The 25965-nt window shown below is 46.1% G+C and overlaps 1 protein-coding gene across 7 annotated transcripts in view; it reads right to left on the bottom strand.

The window, feature by feature from the left end:
• Positions 1 to 25965, bottom strand: part of RPTOR (regulatory associated protein of MTOR complex 1) — a 420015-nt gene that overhangs the window by 303193 nt on the left and 90857 nt on the right. For 6 of the 7 annotated variants that reach the window (XM_055241781.2, XM_055241783.2, XM_055241782.2 and 3 more), the window contains exon 3: positions 22272 to 22354. The exons of the other annotated variant lie outside the window; for it this stretch is intronic. In XM_055241781.2, the coding sequence (XP_055097756.1) occupies positions 22272 to 22354 (83 nt within the window). The remainder of the gene's footprint in view (positions 1 to 22271; positions 22355 to 25965) is intronic. 7 annotated transcript variants of the gene reach the window in all.

Below are 25965 nucleotides of genomic sequence, written 5' to 3'. Positions count from 1 at the left end.
GGGAACAAGAGTCTTCTTAAACTCATAGCAAGGAGAGAGTAGATAATAAACATAATTTATTTTGGCAAACCAACTTTGGAGAAGAGTAATATTTTAGGTAATACCAAATGGCAAGATTTTTACTATTTCATATTGAAAGGCATCGAAAGTACAGCTCTTTGAGGGAGAGTCACTAAAAATAAAAGGTTTGTCCTCCCTGCTCAGCCCACAAGTTCCAGTCAAGGCATGGTAAACATTTCACAACAGACGCAGGACGCACGGGCACAGGCGGACGGGAGCGAGAGATACTCAGTGGCCTCCAGGGTTATGAGACAAACAAGACTTCCTTCATCTTTCCAATGAAGCTCTTCCGAGAGTTCTTCATACTTTGTATCGTTTCTAAAGAAAAATTTTGGGGGGGCCCAGCGCTGTGGCTCACACCTGTAATCCCAGCACTGTGGGAGGCTGAAGCGGGCGGATCACGAGGTCAGGAGATGGAGACCATCCTGGCTAACACGCTGAAACCCCATCTCTACTAAAAATACAAAAAAATTAGCCGGGCGTGGTGGCGGGCGCCTATAGTCCAGCTACTCGGGAGGCTGAGGTAGGAGAATGGCGTGAACCTGGGAGGCAGAGGTTGCAGTGAGCCAAGATCACGCCACTGCACTCCAGCCTGGGTGACAAAGCAAGACTCTGTCAGGAAAGGAAAGGAAAGGAAAGGAAAGGAAAGGAAAGGAAAGGAAAAAGGGAAAAGGGAAAGGAAAAGGACACGAAAAGAAAAAAGAAAAGAAAAGAAAAAATTTCTCAAGAAGAAAACGAGCAGCGTGGTTAGGATGCATGCCGGTAATGAGGGGCTTCCATGCCTCCCTCCCTCCTCTCCAGGAAACTCCGGTCTTTGATGTGTAACAACCGGCAAACCACCTAATTAGGATGATGGGGAGGAAGCCCAGTAAAAACCAGAAACAGCAGGTGGGAGAAGCCACCGCACCCTCGGTTGACAACAGCAAAAACAGGTAAAGTCCTTGCCCAAAGATCTCAGTGATTTCCTTTCAAATATTTTAATTGACAGATTAAAAAGAGGGAAGAAAGGAAAGAGAAAGGGGTGGGGAGAATACAGAAGACAGAAGCAGGAGAAAAAGGTCTCTGCAGCTCAGGGAGAAACAAGCCAAAACTTTTTTGTTCCTTTTGAGGAGTACTGCAGATTAAAACTATATCAACATAAATTATGTTTATATAAACATAAAATTTATAAAAGTATATTTCACTTTGTAAGAAAAATTCCAACTCCTTCTGAAGGAAATGAACACTAAATTTATCTCAGGCACTTTAGAGTTAACAACCCACATTGTAATAAACGGCCCATCTCCTAATCAAGCCAACTCCCAACAGCCATGATTCCTTTGGAGACTCGGACTCCCTTCTCGTTCACATCCCTTCATTAACCAACACTTCCCAAGCCTGCCAAGGTCAAGGATTCTGAGTGCTACTAAGTGCTTCTTAGGAGACCAGCAGGGACGGAGGAGGAGGTGGAAGGAGGGGCAGGAGGAGAAAAGGGGAAAAAGTGGGGGGAAGAAGAGAAGAAGGAAAAGAGAGAAGGGCAAGCACTGAAAGGGGAAGGAGGAGAAGGAGAAGGGGGCAGGCGCAGGGAGCGAGGAGGAGGCTGCAGGATGGGAGGCCATCGAGGAGAGGGTGAAGCAGCAGCAACAGCAGCTTCAGTGGGAGGGGGAACACCCTAGCACCTGAAGCAGAGAATCAATACTGAGTGTAAGAATTATTTTCTCAGGATTGCTTCTGTTACTTAGGGAACAAAAATAAACACAGCTAAATGCATTTGTGCTGGGCATTAAAGAAGAAATCGTATTTTTAATCATTAAGAAAGAATAGGAAGCCTCACAGCACATTTCAGGAGTCTGGAAGCCCAGCCCCCATGGGAAAGCAGACCTTCCAGGGAACAGGGCGCTCCACAGCCGAGACAGTTTGCACGTGAGAACCCTTTGCCCTAAGTCATAAACACTCCACCACCCAAGTCCCTCCCAGACGCAGCCCTGGAGGAGGCCTGCATTTTGCTCCAACAGAAGTGAGTGACTCCTCCAAGGGTTTCTGTCTCAGCCACCACAGGGTCAAGAGCAAATGCCCACGCGGCTGTCACGGGGAAGACGCAGAGCAGTGGGAGCCTGAGGACCCAGATCCTTGTGAGATGAGCCTCGGAACAAACACCCAGCGGAGGACGCTTCTGTGCCAAAGCAGGGCAGGCCAGCCCATCTCGCGCACACACCTGCTTGCACACACGCACAGCACCACTCTCAAGCAGAGGAAGGCACAAGGCCCAATCAGGACAGGGTGAGCTCAGGAAGACAGAGAGGGCTGTGATCGGGGAGGGAATCAGAGGGGGTTTCAAAGGCAATGTCACCTTCCATTTCTTAAGCCCAGTAATGCATAAAAGCAATTCATTCTATTATTTTCCACACGGTAAATAGATCCATGTGCACACTCCATAATAAGCACAAACATAAGCACAGGCTGCCTTCACTCCCTGCCATTCAGGAACGTGGACTGTTTGAGGGGAAATAATGTCAATATCTCACCTAAGAATTCATTCAAAGACAACCAAATACCTCCCAGCTCACTGATGCCTATGCTTCCATGTCTCCAGAGTGCTGGAGGAAACTGTAAATAAGATTCCTCTGCAGACTGCCTGGCTTTGCAAAGAAAGAGATGATTTTTGTCATTTTTGTCAATTTAGAGTGGCTTGCAAAATGTAACTGGAAATATACAACCACCCAATGACTTGCAATCCCATACACTCAAGAGAAATGAAAATATATGGTCCACACAAGACTTGCACCCCAACACTCATGGCAGCTTTATCCCTAAAAGCCAGTCACTGGAAACAGGCACGGCGTGAACCTGTGGGAGAGGGAGGGTAGATGCACCCCGCACGGATGTGCAGGCTCTGGGGCATCCAGCAATGAGCTGCCGCCCGGACGAGTCTCAGAAGCCTCACCCTGAGTGAAGGAGGCAAAACGCAAAAGCAAAAGAATACATCACGTGTGGTCACTGTAGAAAAAGGTAAAAAATAAGTGAGGCCACCTGGGCAAGATTATGACAGGGAGAAAAGGCTGGCAAGGCTGATTCCACCTCCCTCTTAACCTCACTGGTGGCTGCCCTCACCCATTCCCGGATGCAGGCACAGCTAACCATGGGAGGAATTTAGTTTGCAGTTGAACTTTAAAGCAAGGATGATAACAGTCCCTCCCTAAAACTGGTCCCCTCCTGGTTCAGGGACTGAAACCACCTTTGTAAGACTATGAAAGGACATGAGATTAGGATTATGTGAAGGGCCTGAATTCTGCCGAGATGTAGATGTCACTAATGATACCCAGCCAACATCCTTAACTTGGCTTTCTATAATTCCTTGCTGCTCGGGAGTCGTGGCCAGAGGTTATAAAATTTGCGACTTCCCCAATTGCTCCTGTAGAAAACAGCACATTACAAAACCTCAGTTTGGTCTCTTGAGATGTTTTTCAGTTTTGCATTCTGGCAACCAACTGACCCCACCTGGACCCATCCTGTGGCCCCACCCAGAGGCAGACTCAGTGCAGAGGACCATTTTCCCCACCCCATGACGTCACCCCCCCAACCAATCAGCAGCACCCACTCCCTAGCCCCTGCCCACCAAATTATCCATAAAAACCCTAGTCTCTGAGTTCTCAGAGGGGCTGATTTGAGTAATAATAAAACTCCTGTCCTTCCACCTACAAGGCTTTGAGTTAAATTCTTTTTTTTTTTTTTTTTTTTGTATTTTTAGTAGAGATGGGGTTTCACCACGTTAGCCAGAATGGTCTTGATCTCCTGACCTCGTGATCCGCCCACCTCGGCCTCCCAAAGTGCTGGGATTACAGGCGTGAGCCACCGCGCCCGGCCAAATTCTTTCTTTACTACAATACTGCAGCCTCCGTGAATTGGTTTTGTCTGTGCAGCAGACAAGACCAACTCATCGGGTAGTTCCATGGGCAAAACTAGCCTCTGGTGATACGAGGCAGAAGGCGGCTGGCCTTGGCCAGGAGAGACTGACTGCAAAAGGGGGCTGAGAAAGCTTTCTGGGGAGTGGAAGTGTTCTCCATCTTGCTTTGAGTGTGATTAAGCAGGAGGATACAACTGTCAAAACTCATCAGACTAAACTTCAAGATCTACGCATTTTACTACACGTAAATAGCATCTAAAAATCGCCTGGAAAAAAGTTTTTAGAAAGGCATATGAAAAACGGGTGTTCTAACCTTTAAGGGATTTAAAGAGACATGAAATATACAAAATGGAAAATAGAATGGCCCTTTCTGTACATCTTTAAATCTGTTGTTTTGATTGTGAATTACTGAGGCCCTGGTGTGCAGCGCAGTGAATCTCGAATGGTGCGGGGTCCAAATGCCATGAGACTCTTGGCAACTCCGTTCATCACAGCCACTGTCTTGGGACCACTGGATAAAAAACCCATACTGGGAGAACCAGGAGGCAATAAAGAGCAACTCTCTCATGCGCCATCCTAAGAACCCACTAAGAAAGGGGGCGGGGGGTGGTGGAGGATCCCTTTCCTAGCAGCAACAGAAGCTCTAAGAAGAAACTTAACAAGACATGCATAAGAGCGTCGGGGGGAGACTCTCCTACCTTATCAGTGGACATAAAAAGCAGAGCAGAACAGCCCAAGAAGCGCGCCACTGCCACGGCTGCAAAACACCAGGTCTCCCCAACTCATCTACAAGCTCATATCACCCCAATCGACAGCGCAACACCGTGGTGGAGAAGAGTTGTTAGTTGGGGCCTGCTAGGAGCAAGGAGAGTCCTGGGGCTCCCACGCGACTCCTCTGCTGAGACCTAGAGAGCTGGCCTGGCCGCAGTGGCCTCCACCTCTGCCTCTCCGGCTCTGACTCCGCAATAGTGAACTGCATCTGCCCCTCACAGCCACCGCCTTGCGCTGAGACTTGGAATTATTCTCCTCCTCCTAACCCTTCCACAATCAATACTGACATTGAGAGCAAGGCACTTCAGGTCTCCCCCAAATCTTAAGATTTCACCAAGTCAGCCACGCTCACACCCTAACTCAGCTCCCTCAACCCCTGCCACTTCCAGTCCTGCTCCCGTGCTCAGCGGCCAGGGCCGACAGAAGGTGGCAGCAGGAGAGAACCTTAAATGGGGTGGGTCGGCAGTGAGACTTACACAAAGAAGAAAAGGAACCCGAGAAAGACGAGCAGGCCCAAGAGGAGGAAACACAGCAGAGGGAGAGGAAAACCCCCAAGGGCGGCTGGGCTGGGGGTGGGGGTTGGAGCTTGACCTTGACCTTGCCTTGTTTCCAGCAGGTGAGCCAGAGCCACAGAGCATTTTAGGAAGCTGACTTGGGGTGGTATGGGGGAGGCTCCTGCTGAGAGAAGGGTGGGGAGATGGGGTGGGGAACGATGGGAATGGGGAGACCAAGGGGCTGCCTGCACTGGGGACAGTGGCTGACCATCCTTCCAGCAGTCAGTTACCGTGAGTGCAGCCAGCAGGGGTCACTTAGGGCTTGAGGGAAGGATGGGACCGCCTGTGTTGCCAGGCATGCATGGCCCTTGTTAGCCCCTTGCTGCAAAAGGGTAGAATATAAAGAAAATGGGAAACGGGGCAGGGAGTGATCATGGGTGGCGAATGGGGCTCTGGGAAGACCTGCGGGAGACCGTGTCACCATCAGACTCTTCCTTCCACTCTTGTCCCCAACACTGCTCCTTAGAGTGTGACTATAATTTCTATAGAACAGATGCTACTTTTTCATAAACTCTAAGGTGCCAAAGGTTGTACGATGCATCACTGTCTTCTATGTCACTAAGGAAAAAACTGCCAATTAAACTATGACATGACACAACACTTTCTCTTTGATGGGAATTTTTATCTGATACTTAGTAAGAAGAGCGATTGTCAGCTCACTCAGACATGTTTCTCATTTATCATTCTTTTTTTTTTTTTTGAGACACAGTCTCGCTCTGCCGCCCAGGCTGGAGTGCAGTGGTGCAATCTTGGCTCACTGCAACCTCCATCTCCTGGGTTCAAGCAATTCTCCTACCTCAGCCTCCTGAGTAGCTGGGATTACAGGCGCCCGCCACCACCCCCAGCTAATTTTTGCATTTTTAGTAGAGACGGGGTTTCACCACGTTGGCCAGATTGGTCTCGAACTCCTGACCTCAGATGATCCGCCCACCTCGGCTTCCCAAAGTGCTGGGATTACAGGCGTGAGCCACCACACCAGGCCTCATTTAAATTCTTATATATACACAAGAGAAAATTACCTGAAGGCCGGGCATGGTGGTTCATGCTCGAATCCCAGCATTTTGGGAGGCCAAGGCAGGAGGATTGCTTAAGCCCTGAAGTTTGAGAGCAGCCTGAGCAACAGAGCAAGACCTTATCTTTACAAAAAAATTCTAAAAATTAGCCAGACGGTCCGGGCACAGTGGCTCACGCCTGTAATCTCAGCACTTTGGGAGACCAAGGGGCGGATCACAAGGTCAAGAGATTGAGACCATTCTGGCCAACATGGTGAAACCCCATCTCTACTAAAAATACAAAAATTAGCTGAGTGTGGTGGTGCGTGCCCGTAGTCCCAGCTACTTGGGAGGCTGAGGCAGGAGAATTGCTTGAACCCAGGAGGCAGATGTTGCAGTGAGCCAAGATCGTGCCACTGTATCCAGCCTGGCGACAGAGAGAAACTCCAACTGAAAAAAATAAGTAAATAAAAATAAAAATTAGCCAGGTGTGGTGTCACATACCTGTAGTCCCAGCTACTCAGGAGGCTGAGGTGGGAGGATCACTTGAGCCCAGGAGGTCGAGGCTGCGGTGACCTGTGATCGCACCACTGCACTCCAACCTGGATGACAGAGCGAGATCCTGGCTCAAAAGAAAAAAAGCAGCCACAGAAACGGGCTAAGGTATTTTTAACCCTTCTTGGATTCAGATCAGAAGCCCACTCTTCTAAGCCCACTTCCCCCTTGGAGCCATGGAGCCTACATTTCACCCAGGGTCACCCTGTGTGCATGAGTGCAGCTCTTCCCTCTCCTAACAGCGCTCTGAGGCAGTCTCTTGGGGACCACTCATGGGCTCCAGCCTGCAGGATGTGATGCTGCCACCACCATTCCACAATCAGGACTCAGATTCCCTCCATGGGTGAGCCTTGTGGCTCTCAGCACAAATCCTGGCCTCCGTCTAGTCATGCCCTCAAGTCCACACTGTGCTAACTGCAACAGCTGAGTCCAGGCCATCAGCAGCAGTCAGACCGATGGCAACACACACCCCCTTTCAAAGATGTTGATGTAAGGAGGGCTAGAACTGAAAGCTGATGTGTACAAGAAAAGAGATAACAAGGTGGAAATTTTTACCAGAGAACTGGAATTGATAAAGAATCGAATGGAAATCATAGAATGGAAAAATACAATGGAATCAAGAATTTGGTAGGTTGGCTAAACAGCAGACTGTGCCCCGCAGCAAAGGAGAGGATCAGTGACCTACAGCAAGAAAAAAGCTCGGAACAGAACGTGAGAAATGTACAGGACATGGTGAAAAGGTCTAACCTATTCTAATGAGCGTCAGTGGGAGAGGAGACAGAATGGCAGAGAACCAGTGTCTTAAGTGATAGTACTGAGAAACAGCAAGCCACAGGTTCAAGGAGCATCAAAAAGGATACATATGAAGTAGTCCACAGCTAAGAACATCTCCGTAAAGTAATACAAACCAAATCAGCTGGACAGGGGGGTGTGGGAGGGAACCTTCAAAAGACCAATATTAAGACTTACAGTCAGCGTGACGTTTTAACAGAAAGGAGATGAAGGGAAAAACACCTTTAAACTTAAAAAAAAAAAAAAGTTGACATAGAATTCTACACACAGCAAAAATATCCTTCAAAAATGAAATAAAATACGCAGAAACTAAATTGTTGTTGGTAGCCTCACCCTAAAAGAAATATTAAAGGATGTTTTTCAGGTTGAAGAAACATGACCCTGAACAGAAGGACAGAACTGCAAGAAAGAATAAAGAACATTAAAAAGTATAAAGAAGCAGATAAATCTAAATAAATATTGACTGTATACTGTGGGGTTTAAAATCCACGTAGAAACTCCAACCCATGATGGTGACACCACGCAAAGTAAAGGGGGGTGGGTAGGAGGGTTAAATGCATCAAGATTCTTGCACTGTCTGGCCAAGTGGTGGAAGTGCTAACTTCAACCACTTCTCACAGTAAGGGTATGTAGTAATTTACTAGGGTTACCACTAAACAAGTATGTAGCTTATGTATTCTCTGATACATCACTAATAGAAGGAGAAAATGGAATAATTTTTTAAACTACTTAATACAAAAGAAATCAAGAAAAGAGAAAAAATAAAGAACAGGTGAGACGAAACTAAAATAAATAGGAGGGTGGTGGATTTAACCCCAGATACACAGTGTATCAATAAATAGATTAAATGTAAATGGACTAAATATTCCAACTAAAAGATTAAAAACTCCCCTATCCAGTAAATAAATGCCCCAGTAAGTCAGCCCTCCCCTGGGAATCTACAGTCCTGGCTGCATCTCCAGACAGGGCAAACTGGAGGTAGAGTGGCCACTCGACAACCAGCCAAAGGTCACCCAGTAAACTAAGAGCTGGTTAGTAGTATCACTGCTGCATTGCTCAGCCTTTATGCATTCAGTGAGTGCTTTGGGAATATGAAAGCAACATATTCACACTGAGAAACAGCCTTGTGAAAAAAATAAAGGAGATTTAAAAAAAAAAAAAAAAAGGAAAGTCAGCTGGTTACTTTGGCTATCAAAAGCTAAGACCTAACAGACCAAGACAGGAGTCAAAGGCATGAAAAAGATCAGGTTATAAGATCCTAACAATCTGGACTCCCTCTCCCCTCAGCAGGGAGAGGTGCTGGCTGTCACCCTCACTACACTCTCTGAGGTTTACCTTGCAAAGCTGGAGCCTGCTCTTTTCTGGAGCTTGCTTCTGCCATCAGTATAGACTCCAAGTCCCCAGGTCCAAACCCCTCCCTAACAAAGGCCCAATAAAGACCCACTGAAATCACATTCTGATCCCTAGTCGATCTGTTCTTTTTTCTCCCTCAGTTTAAAAGTAAATAATTTCTATCAGCTGAATGAATAGAAATATATTCAAATTTAAACAAGTAAGAACAGGGCTGTGAAAACAAAGAGACTTCTGTTCTTCAAATGACGAAACGCTGAGAAATTGGATTAAAATGCCCATGATAATTTAGCTGCTTTAATACTTTATGCTGGTAAACAAAGGCAAAGGAAACAGCCCTGGGCAGAGCCCCTCCTGCTTGCTCTCCTACCGCTATGGGCAGTGTCCCCGCGGCTCCCTCCCAGTCAATACAAGTGTTCCGGACAGAGGAACTAGCCATCCCTGAAACAGCTCTGTCAACTAGAGGGCAATTAACGCTTGCCCCTTCGATGTGAGCAGTCACATGGGCCCCATGCAAAGTCTTTCCAGCTCATCACGTCACATGCATGGCACAGAAACAAATGAGACGGACAGAAGTGAAAGAACTACAGACAAATGTCACAACCCAAAGGCAAAAGTCCCAAGTGGCTCCTTCTGCCTCACAGTCCCCTTCCTACTCTGAGATGACAGATGGTGAATAGGTATTTTAAATTAGTTGCCTATTATTAAAGTAAAAAATAAACATGGTTTTAAAACAGAAGGCACATAGAAGGGTTTTGTGTAAAAAGGTGAAAGTCCCATTCTGCATGTGCCCCAAGTCACAGTGACAAATGTTCTGTGCTCCGCCTCATTTGTGGTACCGTTGACCCTTAGAATCAAATTTTATTCTGGAGTTAGATTCTGAAGTCAGTACAGACCTGATTCAAAATGTATTCTGAGGCCGGGCGTGGTGACTCACACCTGTAATCCCAGCACTTTGGGAGGCCAAGGCAGGTGGCTCACCTACAAGGAGTTTGAGACCAGCCTGACCAACATGATGAAACTCCGTCTCTAATAAAAATACAAAAATTAGCCACGTGTGGTGGCACATGCCTGTAATCTCAGCTACGCGGGAGGCTGAGGCAAGAGAATCACTTGAACCTGGGAGGCGGAGGTTGCAGTGAGCCGAGATTGCGCTACTGCACCCCAGCCTGGGTGACAGAGAGAGACTCTGTCTCAAATAAAAAAAAATGTATTTTGACCTAATATGCTGCTTTCAAAACTAGAATCAGTCAACACAGCAAGACACCAAGAGGCGAAGGAAAATGAGAACGACTAAGGAAGCCACAGGCTGATGTCTCCCTTCTGTGTTCACTCTATGGCATCTGAGTGAGTGGAGGAGGGGCAGATCCACCGACTTGCCCTCCATCTATCTACGGATCTACCCACCCATGTACACATGTGGCACACCCACCTACACACACTACATATGACAAGCAGGAACGGCTGACTCCATCAGTCATATGTGCATACACTAAAACTGTTGAATACATTTTCTTCTTTTGCATTTTAAATTTGACGTATTTTAAGCTGGGCACTGTGGCTCACACCTGTAGTCCTAGATACTCCTGAGGCTGAGGCAGGAGGATCACTTCAGCCCAGGAATTCGAGGTTAGTGAGCCATGATCACACCACTGCACTCCAGCCTGAGTGACAAAGCAAGACACCACCTCTACAAAAAAAAAAAAAAAATTAAAAATTGGCTTGGGCACGGTGGCACACATCTGTAGTCCCAGCTACTCGAAAGGATATGGCAAGAGGACAGCGTGAGCCCAGGAGGTTGAGGCTGCAGTAAGCTATGATTGCATCACCGAACTCTAGCCTGGGCAACAGGGCAAGACACCTCTAAAAATATAGAAACAAATAAATATAAATTAAAAAAATATATATGGCTCATACCTATAATCCCAGCACTTTGGTAGGCTGAGGCAGGCAGATCACTTGAGGTCAGGAGTTTGAGGCCAGCCTGGCCAACATAGTGAAACCCTGTCTCCACTGAAAATACAAAAATTAGCCAGGCGTGGTGGCACGTGCCTATAGTCCCAGCTACTCGGGAGGCTGAGGCAGGAGAATCGCTTGAGCCCAGGAGGTGGAGGCTGCAGTGCCAATATCATGCCACTGCGCTCCGGCCTGGGTGACAGAGCAAGGCTCTGTCTCTAAATTAATAAATAAATAAACTATGTTTTAGATATCTTCCCATAACAGAAGTAAGTCTTAAATAATTCTGTGTTCTTTCCAAGTTTGAAATCCTTCAGAGGGAGGAGGATTAGAAGAGGAATGGTTTGGTAACTTTCTCTTTCTTCTATGTCTATCCATTTATTTTTCTTTACTATCTTTTCTGAGGTCAATTATGGTCATTTATATTTTCCTAGAAAATTATGCATCGCATCCAAGTTTTCCAATTTATCTGCAAAGTTTTGCAAAGCACTCTTTTATGACTCTTGATTTCCTCAAATCTTGAGTTATTTCTCCCTGATTATTTGTGCTTTCTTCTTGGATTTTATTGGAATTTAGCTAAGATTTTTGTTTATAAAAACAAAACTTATAACCAAAAATTCTACACAAAGATGACTTGACTTTAGGGCATGTTCCAGTCCAGGGTAAGTAGCGTGTTGATTAAGGAGCCTGCCACATATGCAGCCCTTTAGAAGAGACCCTTCCTTATACAAGCCATGGGTAATCCTCCGGTTCTGCTATGCGCTTTAAATCCTGCCACCCAGCCCTCCAGTCACAGGTGATTATAGAGGGCAGCCTCACTCCCTCAGAACCAACCCACAGATGGGCCAGTTACACGGGGCACCGCATGAAGCTAAGCAGAGCTGATCGGCCTCTCTGGGTTGGGAAGGCAGTGGACTGCGCTCTGTCTTCCATGTGCTGGACTGGGAGCCCACCGAGGGGAGCACCCTCACCATAGCCTGTGCAGCCCTCACCTGGGAGGGCTTCCTGATTTCTGCCTCCATGGCTCCTCTGTTGTGCCTTAGCACCTGCATCAATGGCCCTCAGGCATGCCCCCAGTTTTCTGTGTTTCAGACCCCACAGGGTGGGAGAATCTCCTTCTACTGTAGCCCAAAGTGAGGGTGTGACCCCCTGGTCTAGGAGCCACCATCACAGGGCACTGGATCTGGTGCACCCTCTCTCTCCTCTTGCTGGAAGTAAATGGCACCACCTAAGCCTGGCATCTGGCATCTGTTCTCAGGGACTTTGAACCACACACTCCTTGCCCCTGGGTGGCACTTGTCTGTCTTTTAACACTGGCCATACAGCCTGGCCATCCAGGGAAGCATCAAACACTCTTGTGCGGGAAATTTAATCTTGAAAATCCAGCGACACAATGCAGGGGCCAGAGAGCTGAAGCTGAAGTAATGGAGGAAAGGTCAGGAGGTGGTTTAGGACCAGAGACCACTAGGATGTGAGCACAGCTGGCTCCTGTGGGGACCCCTGGGCCCAAGCAGATGAAGTCCCATCAAAGATGACTACATCAGAAAGGAAGGACCCAGCCCTCATGCACAGGGAGGGCAAGGATCGTCCTGCAGCATAACTGCTGCGTGGGGAGCAGAGACCCACAGGGCCGCAGCATGGTGGAGACCGGGCACTGGTGTGGACGGACACGCACTGCCCCTCCTGCCAAGCTCCCAGTCCACCATGAGCCTCCAAGCCGCACCCAGACTTCACAGAGGCCCAGCTCCTCGGCCACTCTGCCTGCACGCACCCCGACAGGAGCTTTCTCTCGACATACACTCCAGGTGGAGAGACCACAGCTCTAAGAAAACCAAAAGACTCCTAACGAAAACACACAGGAATCTTAAGGGATTGGTATTAAATTATACAGTATATATATGATCAGTATAGTCAATAGTCATAGAACCTCTTTTCTTTTTTTAATTAGAGACAAGGTCTCGCTATGTTGCCCAGGCTGCTCTCCAACTCCTGAGCTCAAAGGATCCTCCTGTCTTGGCCTCCCACGGGCATAAGCCACGGTGCCTGGCTGAACCTCTTAATAGTTTTATGAAACAAATCTATCAAGACAAAGGCTCTTTTAAGAATTAAATGTTACCATGAGGCTCTCAGCAGACACCACACATATTATTTGGAAAGGAAACAAGTCCTCACAACAGAAATTATACCTTATTCAACTTAAAAGTCTCCATTTTGAACTCACAGAACTCAACAATAAAGACAAACAACCCAACTAAAAAATGCACAAAGGACTTGAATAGAGACTCCTCCAAATGGCCAATAAGCACATGAAAAGATGGGCAACATCACTAATCATCAGGGAAATGAAAACCAAAACCACAAGGAGATTCCACTTCATACCCACTAGGACTATCATCATGACAACAAGGTAAGAACACAGAAAGTAACAAATGTTGGCCAGGATGCGGAGAGAGGGGAGCCCAGACTCTGCTAGTAGACATGTGGAAATAGTACAGCCACTGTGGAAAACAGACTGGGAGTGCCTCAGGGAGGTAAAATACAGGGTCACCATATGACCCAGCAATCCCACTCGTGGGCAGAGGCCCACACAAACACTAGTATGCACATATTCATAGCAGCATTATTCAAATAGCCAAAAGGTGAAAACCATGCCAGTGTCCATCAACAGATAAATGCATAAAATAGAAATGTAGAAAAGCCATACAATGGAATGTTTTTCAGCTATAAAAAGAGTTGAGGCTGAAGCAGGATGATCACTTGAAGCCAGGGGTTCAAGACCAGCCTGAACAATAAAGCGAGACCCTATCTCTACAAACGCACACACAAGAAGGATTAAATCACTGATACCTGCGATAGCATGGAGGAATCCTGAAAACATTCCAGATGCTAAGTGAAAGAGCCCAGACGCAAAAGGCCACATACGGCATGGCTCCATTTGTGTGGAGTACCTAGAACAGGCATCTCCAGAGACAGAAGGCAGGCTGGCGACTGCCCGGGCCTGGGGGAGGGGAAATGAAAAGTGACTGCCAATGGGTTTCGGGTTTCCCTTTGGAGTAAGAAAAGTGTTCTGGAACTAGACAGTTATGATAGTTGCACAAGATTGCAAAGATGTTAAAAGCCAACTGAGTTGTATACTTTTTTTTTTTTTTTAAGATGGAGTCTCGCTCTGTCACCCAGGCTGGAGTGCAGTGGCGCGATCTCGGCTCACTACAACCACCACCTCCCGGGTTCAAGCAATTCTCTTACCTCAGCCTCCGGAGTAGCTGGGACTACAGGCACCCGCCACCACACCCAGATAATTTTTTGTATTTTTAGTAGAGACGGGGTTTCACCGTGGTCTCAATCTCCTGACCTCATGATCCACCTGCCTCGGCCTCCCAAAGTGCTGGGATTACAGGCGTGAGCCACCGCGCCCGGACATTTTTTTTATATTTTTAGTAGAGACAAGGTTTCACCACGTTGGCCGGGCTGGTCTCCGACTCTTGACCTCAGGTGATCTGCCCACCTCGGCCTCCCAAAGTGCTGGGATTACAGGCGCAAGCCACTGCGCCCAGCCGAGTTGTACACTTTAAAATGGTGAACTTGACGTTATGTGCTTTTTATGTCCATTTTTTAAAAATCTCCATTATGTGTCACACCGACAAGTAAATCGCGGACATTTGAGAGGGAGCTGTCCAGAAGCCCTTGTGAACACCCAAATTCATGAACACCACTGTGACATATGGTTTCCCCTGCAAAATGAAATAAGTACCACAGACACTTTGAAGAGGCCGTCCCCCTCCAATCTGTTATTGATCGTTTCCCCCTTGATCAGCACTTTCCAATTTGGCTGGAGCAGGATTTTACAACTCTTCCTAGTTGCATATGGCGAGCATACGGTGGGTTCCTCATCGTCACCTCCAAATTTAGCTTTCCATTCTTTAACACATCATCACACCTTCCACTTTCTGACTTAGAAGCAGCACTTCCATCCCTCGCCTGGCACCTGCCTGTCCTTCAGAGCCATCTCCACATCGCTCTGTATCACGGTCCCCAAGTTAACTCAGGAAACACACATGGCACGTGAGATCTGTGAAACGACAACAGCTGAGCTACAGTTTTAGTCCCCAGCCTGACGGTGGGGGGTCCTCATTTGCAATTTGTCACACACACAGACAACTCCCTTGTTAAAGGGAACATGATGATGAAAGACAATATCCTCGAGAGGCCTGTTAAGGACAGATTTAAGCCCCTATTTCTCTCTAAAAATATTACACTTCAAGTAGGTCAATTAATAGAGGAAGAGTCAGGAATGCAGTTATCCCGGCAAGAGGATAAAACTGGAGATAAGGCAGGATGGGGAGGGGCTTAAGGCAGCAAGACTCCTGGGCAGAATGTTCTGGGAGGGGCCTCCACCACCTCAACCATGAGGGAGAGGAATGGATAAGGGACAGAAAGGGATGGGAAATAAGGATGTGATGACCAACCACCATGGCCTCCCTGGTGCAAATGCTTTATATACTTTTATTCTGTCCATTAATTCTCATTTGCATGTACAAATCTTAAAAGTTTAAATAGTAACTTGTCCAGAGTTACATTTCTAAGAAGTGGCAAAGCCAGAACTAAACCAGTTCACATTCTTTCCACAGTTAAGCTCCCCGACCCCACCCCTCAGTGCAGTGGTAAAAAGGAGACCACATTTCCCGGGGAGCTCCCCTACCAGTGAGAGGGGCGCTCCCGCCCAGGAAGGGAAGGAGCGGTGAGCCCAGCACGACTCTGCGGACCTACAAGGCAGAAGGGAGGAGGCGGACTCCACCAATCCTCCCTGGGCAGTGTTCAAACAGGCTGTGGCCCATGCTGCAACCCACTCTAGTCAACACGCGTGCTCTTCAATCCCAAATGGGCTCTCTAGTGAATCCCCTCGGTGGCCTCAGAGAGCAAGAGTCCAACACAGGGCTGGCCAGCAGGGGCCCCCTCCGGGACCAGCTCTAATGGACTGAAACCCTGAGGGGTCTAGTCACAACAGGCTGCCATCCTCCAGGCGGCTGCAGAACGATGCCTTTCTTTCATTCTTCTTTCTGTAATGTGTTTGGTGTGCCTAAAAGAATTTATAGGTCACGTCACTAAGGTACTTGGAGGGATGGCAGTGGGTAACAACACCTTTATGCTCTGGTGCAATTGGTCTAAAGAGTCCGGAATAAACTGCTTTGCATAATCTAAGCTCCCTTCCAGGAAGCTGCTTCCAATACCATGGCCTCTGGGGCAGGGCAAGGCAGGAAGTGCGTGGGCAGCGCTGACTATGAAGGCTTCTGGCTGAAGAGCATGAATCAGAATTCTCACTGAACACGGCACGCACGTGGAAAAGCTGTCAGGCGAGAAGCGCTAGAGAGGAGGGAAGACGAAGTGGGAGAGCACTGCTGAGGCCAAGGCAAAAATATAAGTAAAACGTTGGTCATAGGAACAGTTCTTAACTTTCTGGGCAGTAAGCAGTTAACTGAAACCATCAAAACACAACAGTTAACCCCAAGACAACCAGAAGATATTGTCTGTACCGTCCTGCAAATTTAACGAGTACACAGGCAAAGCGTTTCACACCAGGTACTGAATTATGCAAGCTGTGAGCCATCCACCCACAGTTCTGCCTTTGCCCATGAGTCCTCACTGGCAGCTTGTCACAGAAACTCAAGGTGGATGAAGCCCAACCTTAGGACCCACAGAGAAGGAAGTCAGGTGAGTGTAGGCAGGAGGAGGGAGGGCTGGCGGCAGGGCAGACAGCAAGAAGGGGATGGATGACGGAATGGTAATGGCATCAGGGCAGCACGCCAGGGGATGCCACCAATCGCAATTATAGGGCCATTTTCACCAGCTGAACTGGACTGTCAATTTGGAACTAATGTCACAACGTGAATGCCCCAAGCAGGAGTCATTGCGAGTAACAGTCCACCTCGGGCTGTTCCACAAATAGCTTTGGAGCACCTCCAGGTGTGGAGTACTATCCTAGGGCAACTTAGCTGCTTCTTCCCCGATTATCCACATCTGAGCCTGAAAACCCTCAGAAAAGGTAGAACCCACTGATTTATGGGTCTTGACTGCATCTGTATTAGCCCATTTTCACGCTGCTGATAAAGACATAACCAAGACTGGGCAATTTACAAAAGAAAGAGGTTTAACAGACTTATAGTTCCACATGGCTGGGGAGGCCTCACAATCATGGCAGAAGGCAAGGAGGCGCAAGTCACATCTTACATGGATGGTGGCAGGCAAGAGAGAGCTCGTGCAGGGACGTGGGACTTATTCACTATGGACAACAGCACAGGAAAGACCCACCCCCATGATTCAATTACCTCCCACTCGGTTCCTCCTAAGGCAGGTGGGAATTGTGGGAGCGACAATTCAAGATGAGATCTGGGTGGGGACACAGCCAAGCCATATCGGCATCCATCTATAAAATTCATTCCAAAACATTTAGGGGTGGGGGGCACAGGCAAGCGAGTGACTTGTGCTAATACCGATTGCTTTGCCCACAAAGCAGAGGCCTGTCTAATCATCCCAGGGGAAAGAAGACAAGTGGATCTTAGAAGCCATCTGTGCAGTGCTCCCCAAAGCCAACCCGGCTGCCTGACTAGGAGCCTCCCACCACACCTAGCAGTGTAAGCACTCAATACCAAGGGTTTCACAGTTTGTCACACATGGCCACATACACTCCCCGTGAGGCGGACAGGTCAAGCAGCAGCCCCATTCAGGCACAAGGAGAAGACGCCTGGATTCCAATTATCCTCACTCCAAACCCCTAAACAACACGGAATTACACATAAACGTTCAGTTCTGCAAATAACACTTGTGCCTAAAATCCAAACGACACACCTGTTAAGTAGAACCAAAACTGTCCACCACTGGCCTTCTCAACCCCCTTGCTCCCCAAACCCTCTCCTCCCAACAGGAGGTATAGTCATCAGCTTCAGTTCATTCAAAGCATCTCACAAAAGCACACAAACAACTCTATTATCAATACCATGAAAGGATGATTGTCATTTACATTAAAATGCAATAACAATTTCTACCGGGCTAATGGACCAGATCTTGGGAGCTGTTTTGTTCTCTCCTTGAACACACTCTGCTTGGGGTTAGGCACTATAAAAAACACGTTTATTTAACAGTAAAGCCAACTTTCATCCCTTAACTACAAATTAACTGTGACACATCTGAGAAGCACGGTGAACTGAAGGGAGGCTGACATTCAAAATCTGTTCACTGTAATCCACAAACCAGGGCTGTGCGTGGATAACTAAGAACTGTCGGCCACATGGAAACTGCCTCAACCTGACCACTCAGCTCCCTGGAAGCTCCATGGCCGCCACACAGGACTTGCTGCCTTCACTACTCGCAGACCTGCACAAGATGAGAACGAGTTTCCACAACAACGTGGCTCCGTGACCGAGGAGCACCTTCCGCCTCCTCCCCTAGACACACCTGCCCGACAGACGGACTCGGTCGGTGGAGGCACTGCCACGCTGTTTCATCTTCCTTAGTAAATGATACATATTCCCATAGAAACTTATTTTTAAGGCACCAGAAGAATTAAAGCTCACCCCAAGTAAAGAGGTGTGGCCTCTGCTTCTGGTGTTGTCCACTCTCTCTGGGGAAAGAAGGACACAGAGAGCGAGGCCCCTCCTGCTTGTCTTTTTCCACAGGCTCCAGCTCCTAACTTCCATCCTGTACTAAACTGCCAGTAGCCCCAATTTGTTAGAAAAATTCTCTGAAAAGATAAATTCTTCACTGTATGGTCCCAGCTTTATAATAATCTCCTACTCCCATCTCCCAATAAAACTTCCATTTGAGACTTATGATGGAATGAGTGAGGTTTTACTGCAGAATTTTCCACTGAAACAACGGTCGGCATTTTTCCTCCAATCTCTGGCAGAACACAAATTTATGCACCTACGAGGTAATAAGGCAAGGCCTTAAATTTAATCAGAAGAAACATTTCATCAGTGGCAAACTGATAAATTATTTAGAAAAGGGCTCAATGGGCCTAAGCAAGGAAATACGGGCCAGATAGTGGCTGGCAGCCTTCAGAAAAAAATATAATCACCATGGTTTCTCTCAATTCCTTTTGAACTGGAATCACCTATATCAAAAGCTAGAAAAATGAAGAACAAGTCCAAGCGTTTCAGCATCAGCAAGGACATCATCAGAGGCTTACAGGCACCACTCTGGTGCGGCCAAAGGGGGTTCCGGGGTCGGCTTTCTGCACCTCCTGGATGGACGCTACCGTTGAGGAAACAGGCATTTTCTACTCTGCTCCCATCCATGCCAGCGTGGAGGCAACGATTCCGACAAACTTTAATGAAAATAACCTCATTTTCATTAAATGACCCAAGGTTTTCCACTCTTGCAATAAAGACACAGAGAAAGAGAAAACCAGATATATGGGTCTTTCCATTGAAGGTCTGGGAAATTTAATAACGCCCCCATTGTTTTATTGCAGATGGCACATCAACCTCTCTTTATTACTGCAGAAACTCAAGAGCCCTGTAGAGTGCAATCAAGTGGTGTGTGTTTAGCCTTGCGATGTTTCAAAGGACCCTGATTTACAGTCAGGAACCAGGCCCCTTGCACACAAACATCTGAGTTTGCTAAGTGCCTCCTGTTTCGTGCAAACTCTAGAAGGCAGCATGAGGTCTGCCCCACACTGAGAGCCACGCTGTCTATGCCAGGCCTCCCTCCCTCTGTCCTGTAACCCACGGAAAGCTGTGAGGAGCAGTGTGCCACGCGCACCGGGGCAGGTGCTATTATTACCCAGTGCATATGGCACAGCCTCACGCTCACACCAGAGAGCCGGTTAGAGGTATCCTGTGACATCCGTTACCTTAGGCTAATTTCTAAAATAGATGAGGCCCACTCATGGATAGTAGCAGGAAAATTTTAAACCTTTTTATTGTGCTAAAAAATGAATGCAATGGTGTTGGCATTCGAAAAGCAAATATTAGGTATCCATTGTTGCGGTTTTGCTTCCTGAATACAGACAAGAGATCCCACTCTGTGTGCATGAACAGCTTCCTTCTAGGCTGCAGCGGATACTTTATTCCAGATTCCACTTTATAAACCAGCCCAGATGGGATCCCGCCTGCGCTGGTACCTTTTCCGAAGCACCCTGTAATCTTGACACATTCTCCATCTCACCAGCCCTTCAAACGATCTCTTACTCAGAAAATTATTTTGCACATCCATTCTTGAAATCTGGCCAACTTTAACAAATTTTCCCAGACTACAGATCATTCAGAGGACTGCACTCCTTTGCACTCGCCGTCCGAGTACAACTGTGCCACTGTCATGGGAAGGGAATCCTCCATCCTGTACTGAGTCTACACTGTCAACTTTCTGGCTGTCATCACTGACCTGCATGTAAAGGTCGCCTTCCCTACATCATGATGCCTCTTCTCAATGCCATGGAGAGATCTGCTCCTAGACAGAAATTTAGATTAAAAATAACAGATGCCACTTTAGAAGATTCCATTTCCTGTCAGCTAGCATTAAGTAGCTGATATCTACCAAGCGAAACTAATAATAAAGGCAGCAGTAAATCAACTCTTAGCACTCAAAAAAAAAAAAAAAATTGTAAATCATAGCAAATGGAATACACATACATATCCTGAAATATTAAACACATGTATTCTGAAAGGCTGTATTTCACGATCTAATAATTCTTGGAAAAGAAGAAACTAGTTATAATAGCGAGACTCATTCTAGAAAGAACAAAATTGGTAAATCTGAATTTATTGGGTTACATTCTTTTTTAAACAAATGTATCTAGTAAAACGCAAAGGTACAAAGCCAAACCCAGAAGATGGCCAGAAGTAGCCAGAAAGGCATTCCTCTGAATTCCCACAGTGTTGGTTAACGACATGCCATATGCCAACACGGCCATATCTTCCAACACCGCCACTCTGCCCCACACTCCTGCAAGCACCCGTCTCACCATGCGGAGACCCTAGGGTACCTTCAGAGTCTTCGAAGAAGCTATTTTCTATGGAAAACGCGAGGCATCTCGACTACAGTTTTACAGGACTCCATCATCCAAATCTCTCTCCGGTCCCCATCCCATCCCCAAACGCACTGCGCTCTCAAGAAGAAGGCTACGGCATGTTTACATAAACCACCAAGAAGCAACCAATTTAAGAGAGGAAAAAGTCAAGCCATTAGGCATCAATCAAGAACCCAGGAAGACACTGCCTTCTAAAGAACAAAAGTCTGCTGTTACTGACTTGACAAGTTGGCAATGCAAGCACAAAAGTACACCCTAAGACACAGAGATGCTTCCTAACAATTAGCTCACGACTGGAAGCAAAAGCAGAAATGACCTAAGGGCATTTTTAAAGGCAGGAAAAAATTCATTTTTGGCTGTTCTCTTACTCTAAGAATGTAAATAATGTATAAGGAATCTCTAAATCCCAGATCATGTGGATAAATGATCCACAAATCAAAATTCCAACCAAATAAGTGTTCAAAAGGTTCCATAAATCATGTGTTTCCATGAGGCTTTCATCCAAAAGGGGAGAGTAAAACTCGCAGGAGACGCGCAGGTAAGGCACCTTCTCAACCTGCGTTCTTCATTATGTTCCTTTAGGTAACTCGAATCCATCTACCATGCAAAGCTGAATATAGGGCACTTCCATAAGCGCCCAGATTCCTAGTTTTTTATTAAATTTATTAAAACTCCAAACCAGTTAATAAGAAAGGCTAAAGGTCTTTGGGTGGATTACAAGTAACTTAAGATCTGAAAGGCAATTTGACACAGTTACATTCTAAGCCATTTTTCTTTAAAAAAAAAAAAAACACAAAAAAAAACAACTGTAAGATACAAGCAAAAAAAAAAAAAAAAACCCACACACTAATTGGTAACTGGCTCCCTAAAAACAACCTTATCTTTTGAATCAAAGACAAAGCATATAATAGGTGTTATCTTTTGAATGTTGGGTGTTTTTTTCTCAACTATGTGAAACTGAAGACATGAGGAACAGCGTTAACTAGTTGAGGTTGCAGAAAAATTATTGAAAATACACTTCCTGAGAAAAATTAAAACCATGGTTAAGAGTGACAAGAATACTTTTTCTTTTCTAAAAATCTGAAACAAACTTAAGCAAAATAGGTTGGACTGTCCAATGCAAGACTCACAATAATGCGTACGCTGTCAAGACAACACAGCCACGAACACCCAGCAGGCGGAATGCAGGCACACGAAACGCAGTGCGCAGGCGCCATGCCGCACAAGGGCAGGGTGTGCACAGAATTCTCACTTGGATCCAAAGAGTGTTGGAAACCAAGGAACTGGAGTTTCCCTGTAAGAAGGAAAGGGAAGAGCAAGTGAAGCACGCTTACCCTTGGCTGCCAGTTCTCGTACTGCTTCTGTAAATTTGCACCGATGGTTTCCAGAGCTTTCTGAGGACCCATCGACAGAGGATCTGAGGAAGCAATGGAAAAGAGAAAGTTCTTTATGTCTGCATTTCCTCCTCTGCTAGGCCTCTCTTCCACAGTTTCTCCTCATATAACGCACTTCAAAGTCACCTTTGACTAAAAGCAACACAACGCCTAAGGTTGACCAGTGTTAACCAGATTTATGGAACAGCTAAGGTGCTCAAACAAGCTGACACGCCGTGAAAGCCAGTGTTTTAACATCACGGGCAAGTGAATGCTGTTATTCTACCCACGTTCACTTGTATTTCGGCACCTGCAGCTTTCCCGCACTTGCATTGTTTTATTCTCAGGCTCCTGCTCAGGCTTTCTATGAGAAGGCAGCTCTGCAGTGACAGCATATGCTTCCTGCTGTTCAAACTGTGGCTCTCATGGGTACAGGAAAAGGAGGAGAGAAAAAGACAAAGAAGTGATACTTTTTAATTAATTTTCATCTGCACTCAGTTTTCCCACAAAAAAAAATCCATTTCACAAACATACATTCATGTCCAGGATTTACCCATTTATTTCAGGAGTGGATTGCAGAGCAAGGAGTGGGTTCCAAACTCTAAATCAGCAGTTCTCAAACTTGTTTGGTCTCAGGACCCCTTTGCACTCTAAAATTATTGAAAACCCCAAAGAGCTTTGGTTTATGTTGTTGAATCTATCAGTATCTACTCTATGTGAAATTCAGCTAAGATTTTTAAAATATTTTTCTTCATTCATTTTAAAAACAATAATGAACCCATTATATTTTAACAAATATTTCTTACAAAAATAACTATTTTTTCCAAAAAAGTTTGGTGAGAAGAGCAGCATTTTTGTATATTTTTGCGAATTTCTGGAATATGTGGTTTGATCAAGGATGGGTGACTCTCATCCATTTTTGCATTTGCCTGTGGCAATTCATGGTTTCAGTGACTGCATATGCGGAAACCCCTACCTCACACACATATCTATCATTAGAAAACAGAAAAGTATCTTAAAATGCTATTTTACATAATCATGACTCTTTTTGTTTGATACTACACCAAAAATTATCAAGTGGTAATTTCCTTCAGATTATATGAGATGTACTATCTGAAACCACATCAACGAACTTTTTGTATGCTATCACATTAAAATTCACTGCTCTTTGCTGCACCTTGAGTGGATTTTTTACCCATAGATTATTTTGTATCATCATGCATTGAACATTTGGAAAATACTGGCTCACTGAACTATACAGATCTTGTATATTTCATTCTCCAATATTTTTTTTAAAATCCACACTCATTAACATTACCATGATCTCATCAGAAATGTCTTAAGTACTAAGAAGTTGCCAGGCTCGGCCAGGTGTGGTGGCTCACCACTGTAATCCCAGCACTTTGAGAGGCCACGGTGGGTGGATCGCCTGAGGTCAGGAGTTCGAGACCAGCCTGGCCAACATGGTGAAACTCCATCTTTTCTAAAAATACAAAAATTAGCCAGGCATGGTTGCGGGTGCCTGTAATCCCAGCAACTAAGGAGGCTGAGACAGGAGAATCACTTGAACCCAGGAGGCTCAGGTTGCAGTGAGCTGAGATCACGCCACTGCACTCCAGCCTGAGCGACAGAGTGAGACTCTGTCTCAAAAACAACAACAACAACAACAACAACAACAAAGAAGTTGCCAGGCTCATAGTGGTAGGTATAAGGTTTCCAAATTTTATTTTATTTGAAATCTCAAATTTTATTAGTGGAAACAAACACTGTCAATTGTTTTCCTTAATGTGCAGGCTCATGTCATTCATTTTCCAGAAAACATCTGCCAACTACTCCAGGTCTGTCTGTTGTGGGTAAAATGCTATCAAACAGCACCACATGCTACAGAGAAATGCTGCGTGAAAGCAAGAGCCAATCAATGCAGCAAATTTTGTTATTGTCTTATTTTAAGAAATTCCCACAGTCACCCCTACCTTCAGCAACCACTCCCCGCCCCATCAGTTGGCAGCCATCCACATGAGGCAGGACCCTCTGTCAGCCAATTAAATGCTGAAAGGTTACAACTTGCTAAGGCTCCAGTGATCATTAACATTTTTCAGTTTTTAAAATAAAGTGTGTATGTTCTTTTGGACACAATGCTACTGCACACTTCACAGACTACAGTACAGTGTAAACGTAATTTTATAGGCACTGGACACCAAAACGTTCATGTGGCTCACTTGTCGCGGTCATCTAGAGCCAAACCGCAGGATCTCCAAGAGCCACCTGTATAGTTTTTGGCACTATTTAATTTTTTTTTTTTTTAGCTATATGTATGTTACTCTGATAAAAAAATAAATAAATAAAAATCATGACGTTAATAAGATTTTACAACTGGAAAGGGCCTTCGCCCATAGATAGGTCGAAGTCATCAAGGGCTTTTCAAAACAGAGATGCCAGACCCTAACCTTCTGGAAATTCTAATTCAATGGTTCTAATTCAATGGACACCTCTGGCTGAGAAAAGCTTGGTAAAAACCAGGTAATATCTAACTTCTCTGGAAGAATTCTGGTAAATTTGTTATAATCCGTAATCCTAGATTTCAGAAATTACATGTTTGGTCTTCATTTCTCTCAGGAACAAAGTTCTAAGGTCTCAAAAAAATCACAGTGACCCAAATCAACTGTGCTGTGATCAGACCTGCAAGATAGGATTGGATTGGGATCTGAAAAATGAAAAATAGGGGCCACCAAGTACATAAACAAGGCAAAGGAAAGCAAAAAACAGCTTTAACAAACAGATGCCAAAGAGTGGCCTTGCCACGTGCATGAGGAGGAGCAAAGTAAACGCGCAGGGCTGCCTGGAAGGCGTTGAGTTCAGTCACCCATACTTAACTGCAGCAACCAGCAGGGTCGCGGCCTGCGGCTGTCATCTATGGTCAGAAAACTGTCCATGCATCACGACAGTCAGCGGTAGCTCACACTATGCATGCTCTCCAGTGAACCATGGACAGAAGGAGAAGGAAGGGAGTTCCCATGCAAAGAGTACCCCCTCCTTGGATTTCACCCCTTGCAAAGTCCAGGCCCTTCTCCCATCCCACCCTCTCCCCAGTGTTGGCAGGACGCAGCCACTTCCCTGCACCCCTCACAGCATCCTGCAGAGACACGGGGGCCCTCGTTAGTAGAGGCAGCCTGGCAGGGGCCCCACTCTCCCTGTCCTGACTCAGGTCAGGACACCTGCCCACCCGGGAGGGGTGAAGCCACTGCTGGCTGCTCACAAGGCTGTGACCAGCTACATGGAGCTATAACCTATCCACTGGGAATCCCTGTGGTCAGTTAATTGCATGTTCCCTCCCAAGAATAGGACAGTGGGTGGGAGAGATGAAATGAGAAGCAGAGGAAGAGATGGGAAAGAATGAGGTCAAATAAAACGATGTCTTTACCATTTGATTAAGTATAATTTAAATAAACTAAAATTAAATTCCCTGATGGATATTGTTGACAATAGTATCAGTCTGATGTGGGGTGAAGTGGACAGATCATAAATGTAAAATTGTACTTGTGTCTTATAAAACATTTCTCTTCAAATTCCTTTATGAGTCTCTATTTAAGGGGAATCTGGGAAAGAACTAATGAAATTTCAGTGGCGAGTGAGTGTGTGGGTAAATTGATGAATG

Source organism: Symphalangus syndactylus, chromosome 14 (assembly GCF_028878055.3).
Source record: "Symphalangus syndactylus isolate Jambi chromosome 14, NHGRI_mSymSyn1-v2.1_pri, whole genome shotgun sequence".
NCBI lineage: Eukaryota > Metazoa > Chordata > Mammalia > Primates > Hylobatidae > Symphalangus > Symphalangus syndactylus.
Note: the sequence above shows the minus strand (reverse complement) of the source record. Positions and strands in the feature narration are given on the sequence as shown.